The 17,496-nt window shown below is 47.4% G+C and overlaps 1 protein-coding gene across 1 annotated transcript in view; it reads left to right on the top strand.

Moving 5' to 3' along the window:
* The window catches only part of RELL2 (RELT like 2), a 266,333-nt gene that overhangs the window by 238,429 nt on the left and 10,408 nt on the right, over positions 1-17,496 (top strand). Inside the window, exon 7 of the mRNA XM_086931361.1 lies at positions 2,393-2,436. Coding sequence (XP_086787487.1) covers positions 2,393-2,428 — 36 coding nt within the window. The 3' untranslated portion in view covers positions 2,429-2,436. The remainder of the gene's footprint in view (positions 1-2,392; positions 2,437-17,496) is intronic.

The following is a 17,496-nucleotide window of genomic DNA, read 5'->3' as shown; positions in this document are numbered from 1 at the left end:
GGGCGAATTGAGCAACTTGCTGGGGACCTGCGAGATATGGTGGTCCGAAATTACCCCAAGGCAATCTTGGTGGGGAAAAAGGTCAGGGGAGGCAATGGGGGTCTAGCGCAAGCGGGTCAACAGCGCAATGCGCAAATTCACCAAGCAAAGAGGTTTTGGTTTTGTCAGGCTTGGGTTGCTACATGCGAAAGGCACAGGATGCTTTGAAGAGGATGGCATACACCGATCCAAGTGAGGATGGACCTCTTCCTGCTAGATTAGCGGAGGAATTGGTAGCAGCAAGTTATAGGTAAAAGAGCAATATAAGGTGGGGGGCTCTGGGGCGGCGGTGACCACACCCTAAGCCATGGCAGAGTTACAGGGCGATCCAACGCTAGGAAGGTACAGAAGGGTACCCTCTACAGGAGCACAGTAAGGGTGCAAGAGCCAATTATCCCCAGGGAGATCCCCGGTGGGATCCTGGAGGAGTGACAGCGCCCCGTTAGTCCTTCAGGCGGTTGTGGACCTGAGCAATCGGGGTTGCCTGCAACGCTCTGCCCCCCGTAGTGGGGATGGGCGTGAGTAAGGGGTGGACTGGAGGTCCGCCAGGGGGAGGGGCTAGCCCTTCCCCCAAAATTGACAACACCCCCACGGTTAACACCACAGGGGGTTTATGGCTCATCAGGTGGGCAGGTGGCGAGGGGCTACCTGACCCTGGTTCGCCCATAAGATAACCCAACATGTTGGCATAATGTTTATGCAAATAAAGCTGCAACAACTTTCTCCAACAAAACATTGTGTGGCGTCTGTTATTATGGGAAATTGTTGTAAGCGGGCTGGGGTATGGGCCAATAATGGCACTATGCCAGGCTGCCCCGGGCCACCGAAGAGGGGCTCCTAAGAGGGCAGCCACCCTTAGTGCCACAGGATGACACAGCCCCCAAGAAGCGCTCTAGTCTCTGGTCGGCCTCATAAACGGATCCTCTCCCCCTTGACCCTGGGGAACCGGGCTACCCGGACGCTGTTTTCCCTCCGTACCGCGAACCTGGCGTTTGGGCAGCAGGGGGGGGGGGGGGGGGGGGGGGCTAGTGATCTAATACTATTTTGCTTTGTGTTGCAGGCGGAGTTACAGGGCGATCCAACGCTAGGAAGGTACAGAAGGGTATCCTCTACAGGTGCACAGTAAGGGTGCAGGAGCCAATTATCCCCAGAGAGATCCCCGGTGGGATCCTGGAGGAGTGACGGCGCCCTGTTAGTCCTTTGGGCGATTGTGGACCTCAGCAACCGGGGTTGCCTGCAACGCTCCGCACCCCGTAGTGGGGAGGGGCGTGAGTTGGAGGTGGACTGGAGGTCAACCAGGGGGAGGGGCTAGCCCTTCTCCCAAAATTGACAACACCCCCGCGGTTAACACCACAGGGGGTTTATGGCTCATCAGGTGGGCAGGTGGCAAGGGGCTACCTGACCCTGGATCGCCCGTAAGATAACCCAACATGTTGGCATAATGTTTATGCAAATAAAGCTGCAACAACTTTCTCCAACAAAACATTGTGTGGCGTCTGTTATTATGGGAAATTGTTGTAAGCGGGCTAGGGTATGGGCCGATGTTGGCACTATTGTGTTTGCCAAGCGCCATGGAATGGAGCACACATGGAAAGAGAAAATAATGAGGAGAAATAAACATATTTCCCTGTGCTACAGTGCACCTAGAAAGTCGTAGCATTTTGACACATTCCTAGATTCATTAGCTCTAGTAAATGAGTGAACGAGCCAAAAACCATAGGTTGATGCGTGGAACACTCACGCCTTATCCATGGATCGCTTTTCCCAACTTGTGCTATCTTGCGTTACTCCAGCATTAGTATGCATCTTCCCATTAATGTACATCCCTGTTTCTCCCTCCCCTAGCTCTTCTCAATACAATATTATATCCCTTATGAATGTCCTTCATATTGTTAATTTTATCTTATTATTTTTTCCTTTCATGTATAGCGCTCTGATTGCAATACTATATCCCTTGCATTTTCTGCACATTGTTAACTTTATCGTATTATGTTTACCTTCCTTGTAAAGCGCTCTGATACTCTCGGGTCCAGCAGCGCTATATAAAACCTTCAAAATAAATAAATAAATAAATAAATAAATACATCTAAGTTAAGGTTTTGCATTGCCTTGAGTGACAAAGGGCAAAGCAAGCCCTTGATAGCTCTGGGCCTAAATGAGAGTACCACAAATGTTCATGGGCATGCACTCTATATGTACGATTGCATGCGCATAGGACATTCTCTCCAACTGCCCAATGGCATGTTTATATGATGGTCATCCATTTGCTTAATGGTTTCCTCTTAGAACATCCCCCCTCGTTGTTCAGTTTCTGTATTTTTGTATAATTTGTGTCTATTTTTTTTAATTTCAGATTGGAACCCCTAATAAGTCTGCGAGCACAGAGTGACCCAAAATGTAAGTATTCTTATATTTAAATATCATTGCTATGTTAGGATAGGTATTGCAAGATGGCCATATTGCCCTTAGAACCCCATATCTCATCTGCCTCTGACTTTGCCCTCTGGTTCCCCAGGTGCTTCTGCCCCCACACCTCGTCAACCACACGTTCAGGAGCAGTCACTTGGTAAAGTTGAAATTTTTGTGGACGTTGCCTGTCCCTGATATAAAATATTATGTCAGCATGTGCCTCTCACTCGGGCCTCCCTCAGAGACATCTGCCTCCCAAAGCACCATCCAGAAAAACCCAATCAAAACAAAATGGGCCCCATCATACCACCCCTCTAGCGGCATTAATTTCAGGAGGAGGAGGGAGCCAAGGAGATAAAGCGAAGCGAACAGAGGAAAAACACGCCGTCCCAGCGGTCAGGCACCCCATCATATGTTTCACGTTAGCTCGTTTTGAGGACAGAGACACATGGGGGAATTTCTTAGCTCAGTTCAAGAAAAACATTATGAAACCACGTTTAAAGTGTAGAGAGCTTACCAGTTTTCTTGCTCCAGGGAGAAGTGCTTAGAAAAAAATGCTCTATTTATCGCCCTAAATATCTGTACGGGAAATCACAGAGACACAGTCAGAAAAGTTCATAATTTCTGCACTTTCTTTTAAAATATCATTACAATGGGAACAACTCGTACAAGTTTTAGCACTAACCCGAAAAAGCGCACAGTCGCTCTGTCCTCTAGGGCGCAGCCTGCTAAGGCTTCTTAGAAAGTCTGCTTAAACGGGTTACAAACTTCACTGATAAGCAAGTTGAGAAGATGACCTCAATTTAATTCAGTAGGAAAAAAAGGTAAGTCGTACATACAAGGTTTAGATATTAATATCTGAACTTTACTCCTGTGTTTTTTTTATACCATCCTTTCAGCTTAAGAGCACGGGTATTTTTATTTTTTTAAAGACCTTGGTTAGTGCTCAGAGGCGCTAACTTCCATATTTCCCAAAGCAAGGGGGGTGGGGGGCATTCTAAAGCTCAGCTTTGACGTCTACCATGTCATTGGAAATGACGTCACTGAAAGTGGTTATGCCCATAGTGCTAGTGCTGGGAGTTATATTTATTATGCGGCAATGAGGAAGCCACTCTATCGATCTATCTCTTTGTAACTCTATATAACATGTGCAATAACCCGCTGCCAAAGCTATCTTACTGCAAGTGGAGTGCAATCTGTGATCTGCAAGACATACAGACAGTTGCAGCAGTTACTCTTAGGGACATATTTACAACAAAATGTCAGAGCGGGGAGCTGCACCAAATTTGGCAGCGCCACGCTCCAACATTTCCAAAATGTAGGGATGCGCTGTATTTACTACAATATGGCGTACCCCTGTGTTTTCCCTAGTAATGGCGCTAAAATTAGCTGCCTAGCGCTAATGCAGACAACCTTGCACCATACTGCAAGGGTGTCGGAGTTGCAGGGAATGATTGTTTATGTACAGGTAGGTGTCCCTTCCTGCACATAAACAATCTATAATGGCTATTTGTTACTTCTATGTGTGCTGCATAGAAGTAGCAAATCGTCATTATTTAGTGATTGTTTATGTGTAGGTAGGACTCCCTACCTGCACATAAACAATCATTAATGACGGTTTGCTCTTTCTATGCTTGCTGCAGAATACAGCACAAATAGAAAACTCAAAAACGAGGAGAGATAAAAGCATTTCTCCTCGTTTTGCCATTTTATGCCTGCTCTTGCATGGCTTTCATTTTTGCAGTTGCCTCAGATTTACACCTCCTTGTAAATCTGGGGAGGCGTCAAAAAGCAATTGGTGTTGCGGTGAAACGCTCACAGCAACACCCATTTCACGCCCCTTTCAAACAGATACCTGCATGAAAGGGTACCATATTTACAAAGCGGCGTTAAACCACAAAAAGTGGCTTTACTTTGTAAATATAGAGCAGGGCATTGTGCCACAGGAACATCTTTAAAGTGACCTTCCTGTGGCGCAATGTCCTTGTAAATATGCCCCAATGTGGCATGTGCTTAACTCACAGCTATCTACTGCCAATGCTCTCAAACTCTCTTTTCATTAAAGAGGGACAAGGGGAACCCAATAAATGGCTCGGGACCATGGGTATCATGTATTTATCAAAGTAACAAGTGGTCCTGGGCATACAGGAGTGAGAAAAAACAAAGATATCATATATAGACCACAATGGGCTCCTATATAGTTCAAAAATCCTTGTCCAGCCGGGCAACGAATATTTATTAGTTTAATAGATTGTTTGTTCTAACAATACAACACATAACCCTTAAGAGTGGGGTTATAGCAGGGCACAGTCCTGTGCCTTACGTAGGGAAGAAGTGAAAGCAAGTGACAGAAAATATCAGGCAAACAGGGTGAGCTTGCAGGTCACTGAAATGAATTTACATTGACAGTGTATCCTGGAGTTACTCATATAAACAATAATTTGTGTGAAGTTACATGTATGAATTACTCTAAAGGCAGTCGACGTTTCGATCCCAAGCTCGGTTATAAAGGGATCATCTTCAGGACATGAAAATAATTTTGCCTGAATAAAGCTTTTTTTAAAACACCACGTTGGTGTCTGAGATAAGGAGTATCTTCAGATGGTGTGGCCAAATTAGTAAGACCACCGAGCGTAGCCCATTACTGGGGTTTCCATCTCTTTTTGGGTCAAGATTGCTTGAGAGCTCTGTGGAGGTGCCGGGGTGTGTAATCCAGTCAAGGCGCCACTGGGCTCTGTGGAGGTGCCACGTATAGATTGCTTTAGAAATCATGGGCTCCTAGATTCCAGGATGCCAGCTTGGATCGCGCTCCAGCCAGACACAGCGTGTGTGACCGGCGTTAGCAGAGCATCTTTCAAACCCCCACGGACCAGGCATCCATCTGGCCGCCCCTTCAACACAGCGCTAATTTCCACGCCGGATCACGGGTTCCCGGCTGACAAGAATCAATCGGCGGTCCAAGCAGGCATCCTGGAATCTAGGAGCCCATAACCGCCAAGAATCAGCTATCCTTTCCAACAGTTGTTTTTCCTTGAGGACGGATTACTACCACATTGGCACGCAAAGTAATTCACGCGTGCAGCAATTCCTGGCCTCGGCTTCTACACGAAAAGCCACAACATCGTTGTAACAGATACCATTTCTAAAGCAATCTATACGTGGCACCTCCACAGAGCCCAGTGGCGCCTTGACTGGATTACACACCCCGGCACCTCCACAGAGCTCTCAAGCAATCTTGACCCAAAAAGAGATAGAAACCCCAGTAATGGGCTACGCTCGGCGGTCTTACCAATCTGGCCACACCATCTGAAGATACTCCTTATCTCAGACACCAACGTGGTGTTTTAAAAAAAGCTTTATTCAGGCAAAATTATTTTCATGTCCTGAAGATGATCCCTTTATAACCGAGCTTGGGATCGAAACGTCGACTGCCTTTAGAGTAATTCATACATTTGACTTCACCACATTATTGTTTGTATGAGTAACTCCAGGATACAGTATCAATGTAAATTCATATCAGTGACCTGCAAGCTCACCCTGTTTGCCTGATATTTTCTGTCACTTGCTTTCACTTCTTCCCTACGTAAGGCACAGGACTGTGCCCTGCTATAACCCCACTCTTAAGGGTTATGTGTTGTATTGTTAGAACAAACAATCTATTAAACTAATAAATATTCGTTGCCCGGCTGGACAAGGATTTTTGAACTATATAGGAGCCCATTGTGGTCTATATATGATATTTTTTTTTTCTCACTCCTGTATGCCCAGGACCACTTGTTACATTGATAAACTCAAACTCTCTTTGACACAACATGCAGAGACCACAGTGCTTGGATTTATTGAAAGGGCTTACATGATAGACGTTGTTCACAGACTGTCCTCCCCCGCGTCGAAAGTCCCCAATGCTGCCAGGCCAACCTTACCAAATTCCACACAGGGGTACTGGGTGCAGTTTCACAACCAAGCATACCCTCCATTCACTAGTTGTATTAGTATGGGGAGGGCAGCCTCCTTTAACCCCTCCTACGCTTGTGACGGAACCGTTCCGTCACGCCCCTCAGATGAGCTGTGCTGGTGACGGAACGGTTCCGTCACGGCCCACTCCCCGCACCTGCGCGGCGCTGATTTTGCGCCTGCGCGGCGGGTTCTATTGAGCGGGCGGGGCCGTGACTGAACCGTTCCGTCACAAGCACAGCTCACCCGAGGGGCGTGACAAAGCTATTCCGTCACCAGCACGGGAGCGCCGCGCGCCCCCCCGCCCCTTAGCACTGCGGCGGAATAGCCGCCGCAGTGAAAGGGTTAAAGGCGAACTAACAATTTAAAGTAGCATGGTGAATTAAGTGTGCATTGATGCTAATGTTAACATGTCAGAACAAGGCACAAAGACAATGCAATCACATCCCTGGGCTCTCCTTTGAAACTCATTGTTTTCAGGTGTGACGGTGGAGTGCGTTCCACTAATCAGAACCAAGGGGCATATTTACAAGCCCCCTGCGCCATCACTTTTTTGACACTCCAGTAGTGCATAATGCTGAACCTTATTTACAAGGTAACGCAAAGCCATTCTGCATGACTTCTCATGGCCTTGTAAATATGGCCCCCTTTCATGCATTACTCAGCGTGAAAGCGACATTTCATAGGCATTTTTGTGGGGTGTTTCCACACAACACTAATGGAATCTGATACATTCCCAGATTTACCAGGTCTCGTAAACCTGGTAATGCATCAGATTCTAGCGCCTCCCCATGAGAGGCATTAAAGTGGCGCAACAAGGAAAAGGAAAATGCTACTTACCCAGTATGCATCTGTTCTGGGCATGTAGAGCTGTAGATTCACATGCGTTGCATAACCTACCATCTAGTGTTGGGTCCGGATGTTTCACTTTGTTTTTCTTTGAAGAAGTCTTTTCCAGCCACAAGGTAGGTGACTCCTCCTTTCAGTGATAATGTGCAAGGGCATCTACTCCATTGTTAGATTGTTTTCCCGCAGAGGGTGATACTGGAGTTAGTAAGAGTAGTAGAAAGAGATGTCCATGTATATATGTATCTAAGTAAGATGTAACTGCAACAGGTATAGGTACCCGGGGAGGTGGGTGGGCGCATGTGAATCTACAGCTCTACATACAAAGAATAGATGCATAATGGGTAAGTAGCATTTTCTGTTCCAGGCATGTGAGCTGTAGATCACATGCTCTGTATAGCAGTGATCTCCCAAAGCGGTGGCTAACCTGTAGCTGCTGCAGTCGTTTGAAATAGTGTATGTAAAACTGCTTGGCCCACACTAGCTTGCTCTCTTGCTAACACTTCTACACAATAGTGTTTTGTGAATGTGTGTGGTGTAGACCATGTTGCAGCTTTGCAAATGTCATCTATGGGTATATTTCCTAAAAATGCCATATAAGCCCCTAGTTTGCATGTGGCGTGCGCTCTAGGGGGAATTGACAATGTTTGTTTTGCTTTTGCATAGCATGTTTGAATGCACTTGACTATCCACTGTGCAATAACTGATTTTGATATGGGATTGCCTTTATTTATTTTATTTATTTATTATTACATTTCTTAAGCGCACAGCTACCCGTAGGTTTCCCGGCGCTGGGAGTATAAAACAGTATACAAAATGAGGGGAGAGTCTAGTCAGCAGTCTTACATATTGAAAAGCCAGGTCTTAAATCCCTTACGGAAAGTCAGGAAGCACTTTTCGGAGCGCAGAGGGGGGGGGGGGGGTAAAGAGTTCCAAAGAGAGGGAGCCAAGAAGGAAAATGAGCGCCCTCCCATTTTTGCTCTCTTGATGCGCGGTATCCGGAACTTGTTCTGGGTGGAGGACCTAAGTGTACGCGGTGGAAGATAATGCTGCACCAGACCAGATAGGTAGCATGGAGCTTTTCCGGTTATTATTTTATGCATAAAACATAATGCCTTAAATTTGACCCTGCTCTCGATCCTCAGCCAGTGTAGTTTACGCATATGGGACGAGGCTGAGGATCTGGCGGGTAGGTTACAAATAAGACGAACAGCCATATTTTGTACTACCTGGTACTTCTTAGTTACCTCCTTGCAGGCACCCAGAAGTAAGATGTTACCATAGTCCAGGCGTGAGATGACAAGAGCCTGGACTACAGTTCTCAGGGTGTCGACAGGCAGCATCCACGAGATTTTCCTAAGCCACCTGATGATGGTGGTACAGGTGGCGGAGACTTTCACGACGTGTTGCCTGAAGGACAATTGATTGTCCAGGAGGACTCCAAGATTACGAGCAGAAGGAGTTGGGGTGGGAAGAGGGCCCATCTCCGGCGGCCAATGTTGTGGGCCCCAGAGCGGGATGTCAGGGCCAAACAGGAGAAGTTCAGTTTTTTCCCCGTTTAGTTTTAATTTGTGCTCCAACATCCATGCCGAAATCTGTTTAAGTCCAGCTTGAAGGGAGGAAGAGGGGAGGTGCTTGTTAGTGGAAAGAGAGTAGATGACTTGAGTGTCATCAGCATAGGAGTAAATAGAGAGACCTGCCTGTTCCGCCAAAAAAGCAAGAGGTCTCACATATAAATTAAAAAACAGGGGACTGAGAATAGAACCTTGTGGGACACCGTGATTAGGGGGAAAAGTTGATGAGACAGAAGTAGAGGAAAAAACTTGAAAAGTGCGATTGGACAGAAAGTTAGAGATCCAGGCCAGGGCGGAGCCATCGACACCCACCTCTCTCAGGGTGGACAACAAGATGGAATGGGAGACGGTGTCAAATGCGGCACTCAGATCCAGTAAAATGAGTGCCACGGTCTCCCCGTTGTCCACCCTTTGCCTGATGGATTCTGACACACCAAGGAGAGTGGTTTCAGTCGAGAAACCAGCCCTGAACCCGGATTGAGAGCCATGAAGAAGGTTAGAAGTTTCCACATAAGAGTTAAGCAAAGAATTAACGTGTTTCTCCAAGATTTTAGAAAAACATGAAAGTAAAGAGATAGGTCGAAAATTAGATGGATTATTAGGATCTAAGTTGGCCTTTTTTAATAATGGAACCACCATAGCGTGCTTCCAATCGTTGGGAATGCTAGCTTCAGTGAGGGAGGCATTCAAAACCTTTAGAATAATCAGAAGTAGGGCTGGGTCCAGAGAGCTCAGGATTTGGGGAGGCATAGGATCAAGGGGGGACCCAGATTGTATGTCCTGTAAGTACTTTTTTAAAAGCGGAGGAGAGATGGGGTCCCAAGCGAGGAGTTCAGGAGGCACGGAAGTAGAACAAGGGAGGGTGCCAAGTGAGGGAGTACCTGAGGTTGAGACAGGGTGAGTGGACACAGCAGGAGAGGAATTGAAAGAGTCCTACATTTTCTCAATCTTTTCAACAAAGAATTTGGCCAAAACTTCACACTGGGGGGTGTCAAGACAGGGGGCCTTAGGTACAGTAGATGCACCTGACAGCTCCTTCACCATTTTGAACAGGGCCTTAGGTCTGTTCTGTGCCGTGAGGAGCGTGGTATTCGCAAAGGAAGCTCTGGCACAATCACACGACGTGTGGTATGTTTTAAGAGCAGCCTTATACTCTGCTTTTTGACCCGCATCGTAGTTTGAGCGCCATAAGCGTTCCAATTTTTTACATTTAGATTTTTCTAATCGAAGGGCGTCCGTAAACCATGGAGCTGGTGGGTGGTGGATATGCGATTTGTTTTTTTGCATTGGGAGACAGGAATCTAAGGCATTAGTCAACCACCGTTTAACAGAAGGTAGCTCCTTGGTAGACAAACTACCGGACAATGGGGGCATTGAATTAGTAAGACACAAGTTTAGTTTGTCGATATCTAAACGTTTCCAGTTCCTACTGGCTTTATGGGGAAGGGTGGGAGCGGGGGGGCTAAAAGTAGCCACTTCAATGGAGAAATTTACGAGAAAGTGGTCCGACCAGGGGACCTGCAATGAGGATTGGTACGAAATGACAGAGAGGTTAGAAATAATAGGGTCCAAAAGGTTGCCGGCCTTATGAGTGGGATCAGAATTATGGAGGTGGAGATCTAAAGCGGCGAGATCCTGTAAAAGACGTGTGGAAATGACACACGAAGCAGAGTTAAAATGGATGTTTAGGTGGAGCAAAAGCCACAAATAGTTGTTTGTTATTATGGAAAGGTTTTGTCCTTTCTAAGTAGTAGAGTAATGCTCTTTTCACATCTAAGGTGTGTAGAGCACGTCCTACCACAGTATCTAGTTGATGGAAGAACACAGGCAACTCAACAGATTGTTTAATATGAAAGGCAGAAATGAACTTTGGTAGAAATTTAGAGTTGGTCCGAAGAACCACTTTGTTTTGGTTTACTTGTAAAATTGGTTCTTCTATGGTTAGTGCTTGAAGCTCACCTTCTCTCCTCAGTGATGAGATAGCTATGAGAAAAGCTACCTTCCAAGTGAGAAATTAAAGCTCACATCTGTGCAGTGGCTCAAAAGGTGGACCCATCAGTCTGGTGAAGGCAATGTTGAGATTCCACGCTGGAGCAGGTGGAAGTTTTGGGGGAATAACTCACGTCCCTCCATAAATGCTTTAATGACAGGCACTCTGAAGAGAGACAAATGTTGTCTATTCCTGAGGTATGCAGCTATTGAAGCAAGATGTAAGTGTATGGATGTGTACGCTAAATTCGAACGCTGCAGATGTAATAAATAGCAAATAATGGTTTGAACTGAAGAATCAAGCAGGTTGATTTGATTGTTATTACGGTATATCACAAATCGCTTCCAATTTGCTGCATAGCAGGCTTTTGAGGTAGGACGTCTAGCCTCTTAGAAGATGTTCATGCAGTATAGCGGGAGAATGAAGTAGCCAAACTCTAAGACTTCAGGTGCCAGATCACATGGGTGAGATGACTGGGATCTGGATGTCTTATCTCTCCTTGGCTCTGCGTGAGGAGACTGGGTGTGAGATGTAGTTTTTGGTGAGGAACTACTGAGGGCTCCAACAGGGTTGTAAACCAGGGCTGACGGGCCCATGTGGGAGCAACTAGGATTAGTGTCAGGGACGCGTGTCTGAGTTTCCGAACCACTTATGGAATGAGTGGGAGCAGCGGAAAAGCAAAGGGAAATTTCCCAGACCAATTCATCCATAGTGCTTTGCCTCTGAACAATAGGTGGGGATACCTGGATGCGACGCTTGGGCATTTTGCGTTTAGGTGTGTGGCAAACAGACCTATGTCTGGAAAGCCCCACATCTGAAAGAATTGGAGAACAGTTCCCATTCATGGATCTGTTGTCTTTGACGACTGAGCAGATCAGCAATCTGAAGGTGTTCTGCGTGGAGATACATTTTGTGGCGTATGGCCCATCTCCAGATGGTTTGTGCTAGTTGTGACAGCTGGAGAGAATGTGTCCCCCCCCCCCCTGTTTTTGTAAGTAGTACATTGTTGTCATGTTGTCTGTATGAATCAGGACAGCTCTGCCTACTAGATGAACTTGAAATGCTTTGAGTGCTAGAAAAATCGCTAGCAGCTCTAGATGATTTATGTGAAGCTGCTTTTGCTGTAAGCTCCACATGCCCTGAATTGTGTGCATCTGGAGATGAGCTCCCCAACCAGTGAGCGATGCGTCTGCTGTTAGCACTATCTGTGGACCTGGGTCGATGAAGGTTGAAAGGTTTTGTGTATTCCACCACTGCAGAGAGCCATAGGTGCGGCCATCCACCAACACCAGATCTGATAACAGACCTGAGCTTGGTTCCACGGACCTGCTAAGCATTCTTGCAGGGTACACATTTGAAGTCTTGCGTAAGGGACTATTAGGATACAAGGCACCATCATCCCTAGTAACTGCATGAACACTCGAGCTGGCAATGAGTGTTGAGGCGGAAACTGAGAGAGTAGAGTCTGCATACTGCGTACTCTGGCCAGATTGGGGTACGCCAGAGCCTTTTGTGTATCTATAGTGGCTCCTAAATACACTTGTGTGTTGGATGGTTGGAGTTGGGACTGATTTACTGTGAATTCAAGATTGTGGAGTAACTGCACTGTTTTGTGAGTGTGAGGTAGACAGCTTTGTTGCGAGCTGGCTTTTATGAGCCAGTCTTTTAAGTATGGGAAGACATGAATTTGTTATCTTCGTATATGAGCTGTGACTACTGCCAGGCATTTGGTGAAATCCTGGGTGCGGTAGTTACTCCAAATGGGATCACCTCGAATTGATAATCCTGGCCTACTACCATGAACATGAGGTATTTACGGTGAGCAGGCTGTATTGGGATATGCAAATAGGTGTCCTTTAAATCCAGAGTGGACAGAAAGTCACCTTGCTGATGGAGTGGGAGCACTTGTTGGAGTGTTACCATATGAAAGTGGTCCGACTGAATGTATAGATTCCGTTCTCTAAGGTCTACTATAGGCCTGAGAGAGCCGTCCTTCTTGGGAATTAGGAAGTACAGGGAGTATAGACCGGCCCCTTGATATTGTAGCAGGATTGATTCTATAGCTCCTTCCTCTAGCAAAGAGAGAACTTCTTGCTTTTGAAGAGTCAGATGTTCTTGTGACATTGCATGTGATCCTGGAAGAATGTTTGGGGGAGTGTATGTAAGTTCCAGGCATTAACCATATTGGATAATTTGTAGAACCAATTTGTCTGATGTAATTGTATTCCAGACAGGTAGAAATTGGGAGAGACGTCACCTACAGGAGTGGAATGATCTGGGGTAGCGGAAGGAAGTCAGTGCTTGTTGTTTGTGGGGGAAGTGCGTGTTGAGTTGCCTCTGTCTCTTCCCTTACAGTTGTTTCCTCTAAACTCACCTCTAAAATAGCCTTTTGATGAGGGTGATTGGTTGTTGCCCTTGTAAGAGGAGGAGGGATTCTCCGTGGATATATTCTTGGAGCCACCTCTGTAAAAGGAGCAACGAAAGGCTCCCCTATTTGAAGGTAACTGCAAAGCCCCCATCAACTTGGCAACCTCAGTGTCTTTTTTCATTTTTTCCAGTGAAGTGTTAACTGCTGGGCCAAAGAGGCGATCCTTGTCAAATTGTTGGTTGAGAATAGAGGCTTGCATTCTCAGGTTTGAATCCTGAAATTCTCAACCAAGCATGCCTGCGTAGTAGTACACTGGTGTTTACTGCGCGGGCTGCTGTGTCTGCTGCGTCTGAGGCGCACCTGATAGAGATATTTGTGAATAATTTACCCTCCTGAATAAGGTCATTAGCCTTTGATTTATGCTTATCAGGCAGAATATGCATTAGCTTCTCTAACTCATCATAATGAGCTCTATCATAGCGAGCTAGCAACGCTTGAGCATAATCAATGCGCCAATGATTGACTGCTTGCGACGCTACCCTTTTGCCTGAGGCATCAATTAATTTTGACTACTTATCAGGAGGAGGGGCCTCACATGTGGTCTGTGAGTTAGCTCTCCTGCGAGGTTTGGAAACCACAAGAGAGTCTAAAGGCAGCTGACCCTTGATGTAGATGGTGTCAGTAGGTGCAGGTTTATATTTTTTCTCCACCTTGGTTGTAATGATTCTTGACCTCACAGGATCTTTAAATATCTCATTTGTATGCTTAAGCATCCCTTTAAGCATTGGCAGTGTATGAGTAGCTTTCTGGGAGGAACTTAGGGTTTTGAATAAGAAATCCTTTTCTAAAACCTCTTTATGCAGCTCCGCCCCATGATAATGAACAGCCCTGTTAGGTAGCTCAATGTATCCTATGTTGTCGTCGGGTGATGAGGGTCTGGACGGATATAAATCAGGGTCATTATCCGTGTTTGGGTCAGTGTCATAATCTTCCCATGGGTCAGTATCCTGTGGCCCTGTCCTCATCCCCTTCTTCCTGTGGGTCAGGTGATCGTGGTGGTGGTGAATGTGTTGGTGTGATGAGCAAATTGGGATCAGTGGGCGAAGGAGGTGGAATTTAATGAGGAGAAGGGTTAGTACCCACATTTTTTCTCTTTAGAGGAATGTGGTAATCCTCCCTGCAGGCCCATCTTCCTATTTTTTGGTAATTTGGCATGAATATGTCCAGTGTCTGGATTTATTACCAGTTCTTTTTGTTTCGGATCCGAAGGGGGAACGCCGGACTGTGGCTGTTTTGGTGGAGACTATTTCTCTTCGGTTGCGTTTTCGGCATCAAAAGTTTCGGCTCCGAACTCTTTGGCTCCGAAGATTTACTTTTCTGTAACAGTGGAATGGTTACCACAACATGCTTTGGTTTAGACACCAAAGGTTTCAGCACGGCACCGGCATGGGGGCAACTCGGGCCAGAGGGCAGGGCATTCGAAACTTTTTCTCGTTGCCGACCTAAGGCAGAGGAGGGACCGCTGCCTTTTTCTTCTTGTGTTGCTGGGGTAAGGGGGTTTCTGTACTCACAGTACGCTGACCCGATGTATCTTGCTCCTCTTCTTCCATGTCAGAGTCGGCTTCGGAAGTGAGATATGCTCTGCTTCTTCTTCGGCTCCTTGAGCGTGGAACTCTTCTCTGTTGGAATGCCCGCCACGAGTTTTCAGATCAAAGCCCTTTGAATCGAAATGATACGTGGAGAATGGGAAAGTGCGATTGAGAAACAATACCGTTGAGGATAGTGGAATGCGCATCGAAGGGAACCCGAGAAACTGTGCTGAACCGGAGCGCAGCAATTCACATCCGAACAATGGAGTCGATGACCATGCACACCATCACCGAAAGGAGGAGTCACCTACCTTGTGAGTGGAAAAGACTTCTTCGAAAAAAACAAAGTGCAAACATTGGGACCCAACACTAGATGACAGGCTATGCAAACATGTGATCTACCACTCACATGCCTCGAACATATCTTAATTTATTCTAGGTTTTTGCTCCTTCTATGTGTGCTGCATTCTGCCGCACACATAGGAGGAAAACGCCAGCACTGACTGTTTTTGAGCAGGAAGGTATCTCTTCCTGCACAAAAACAATTCTCCGGGGGCATGGCTAGCAGCTGTGGAAGATGGCTGCTAGTTTATGGCGCTGCGCTAGTAGACAGCGCAGTAGCCCGCAAGTCCGGTATAATCCCTGGCCCAACCTGCAGATCACAGGCGATAGCGTGGCAGGGAAGAGATGATGAGAGCGCACTGTGAGCAAGCCCTGTGAGAAAGGTCCGAACATAGAGGGCAAGCGAGTCGCGGCCGGCGGCTCACGAAAACAAGATGGCAACACCCGAGACTCGTAGATGGAGGCCCTTCGTTGAGTGGCTCATTTGTGGCGGTGAGTGACAGCGGCTCCAGAAAGGCTCCCGCGGCTTTGCTGTTGCCAGTGGAGAGCTGTGGTGAAAAGACATGTGCTCCCCAGCTTGTGGGGGGTTAGGTCTGTGTGCGGCTTCTGGAGGCATCAAGGGGCAGTGGCACTGCGGCCGGATCCATCAGCTCTCCGACCCCCGACTGAGCAAGTGGTGATGCCAGCACCTGCAGACATAAATACCTCAGCACTGTGGCCTGAAGGAGTCTTGGACATTGGACATTGCTGTGTTGTGGCTGCCCAGAGGGAGTTCGGCGGCATTGTTTCCCCCCCCCCATTGAGCACACACATGGGCATTATCTCCTGATCCTGAGCAGTGGAGACTGCTGCTAGGTTCTAACACCTCCTGGGGGCTTCAACCACCTGGTGGTGGGGTGATTCTGGCCAGTTCCGTTGTGTGGGACACTGCCGCCTATGTACAGGATGAGGGACTACCCCTTGCTGGCATCTGTCTAGTGAGTAGGATCTGCGGCTTTGTGGTAGTGGTGGCGAATGGCGACACAACATCTGGTGTAGCCGGGGAGGTCCCCTGAGGTGTCAGTGTCGGTGACTGTGGGAGCACCCTTGATCCCCCGGCACTACACCAGGCAGATAACGGACTACGCCATGGGCCGCAATAGAGTGCCAGGGCCTGGACAGGCCAACCAAATTGACAAGTATACCGTGGCCATGGGTCGTGACGAGGTTGGGGCCCGCGGGGGGACACCGAAGACCATAACCCAGACCCATCCTTGAGAGACATCTTGAAGGCCATCAAGGAGCTAAAAGGCACCCTGGATCCAAAGCTTGACTCCGTAACTGAGGAGGCGAACCTCCTGTGCGCTGACCTTCACAAAATTACAGAGAAGGTCTCCACAGCGGAGGTAGGCATAGGGAGCCTGCAGTCCAAAACCAAGCATCTTGAAGACCAGGTTGCCACTCTCACAAAGAACCAACCGGATATTTATGCATGGCTTGAGGACCAGGAAGAGAGAGCCGGTGCAATAACATTCGCCTGGTGAGGGTGCCAGATGGAATGGAGGGACTGTCAACTCACTAGTTCCTGGAGGACCTAATCTTTAATCACTTGAAGCCCAAAAATCTGTCAATTTATTTTTCAGTAGAGCGAGCCCATAGGGTTCTTGGGGGCAGGCTCATCCCGAGGCCCCCCCAAATACAATCATTGCTCGCATTTTGAACTTAAGGGATAGGGATGCTATCTTGCAAGAGGCACGTATACATGGCGACCTCTGGCACGAAAATGCTACCATCCGCTCTTTCCCGGACTTTACACTGCATGTTCAATGCCAGAGGCGTTCCTTTGAGGCTGTCAAAAGATCTTTCCAAGATCAAAATGGGAAATATATGATGCTCTTTCCAGCCAGGCTTAAAATTCTGGACGGTGGGCAAGCATACTTCATTGACATGCCAGCGGACGCAAGCGACGGGCTGAAGGCTGGCGAACTGTCTGTCGCAAAGGAGGGCAACACTGGTCCGGGAAAGAACAGGGCCGCGAGGAAATTGAACAAGAGATTGAGTGTTCATTTATTGGTCAGACGCAACAGACAGATAAGTGACCAGTGGGACACCCCCTAACATGCTGAAACTGAACTGCATTCCTTTGTGGACACTCCCTACAGGGTTTGTGGGTCCTGGGAAGGGGGGACGTGACTTGATGCCTCCTGGCAAAGGGGGTCTGCAACTTCACACAGTCGGCTGCAGTACATGGCCCACCCATCTATCCTTTCCTTTTTTGTCTGGGTGTGCGGGTGGGCCGTCTAAGTGGTTTGTCATGGTAGAGGGCCTTTGAACTTTATGTTATGGGCTTATAATGCGCGGCAGCAGACATAGACTACTTCACACAAGAGGCTAGTCCACGGCTCC

Source organism: Lissotriton vulgaris, chromosome 7 (assembly GCF_964263255.1).
Source record: "Lissotriton vulgaris chromosome 7, aLisVul1.2, whole genome shotgun sequence".
NCBI lineage: Eukaryota > Metazoa > Chordata > Amphibia > Caudata > Salamandridae > Lissotriton > Lissotriton vulgaris.
Note: the sequence above shows the minus strand (reverse complement) of the source record. Positions and strands in the feature narration are given on the sequence as shown.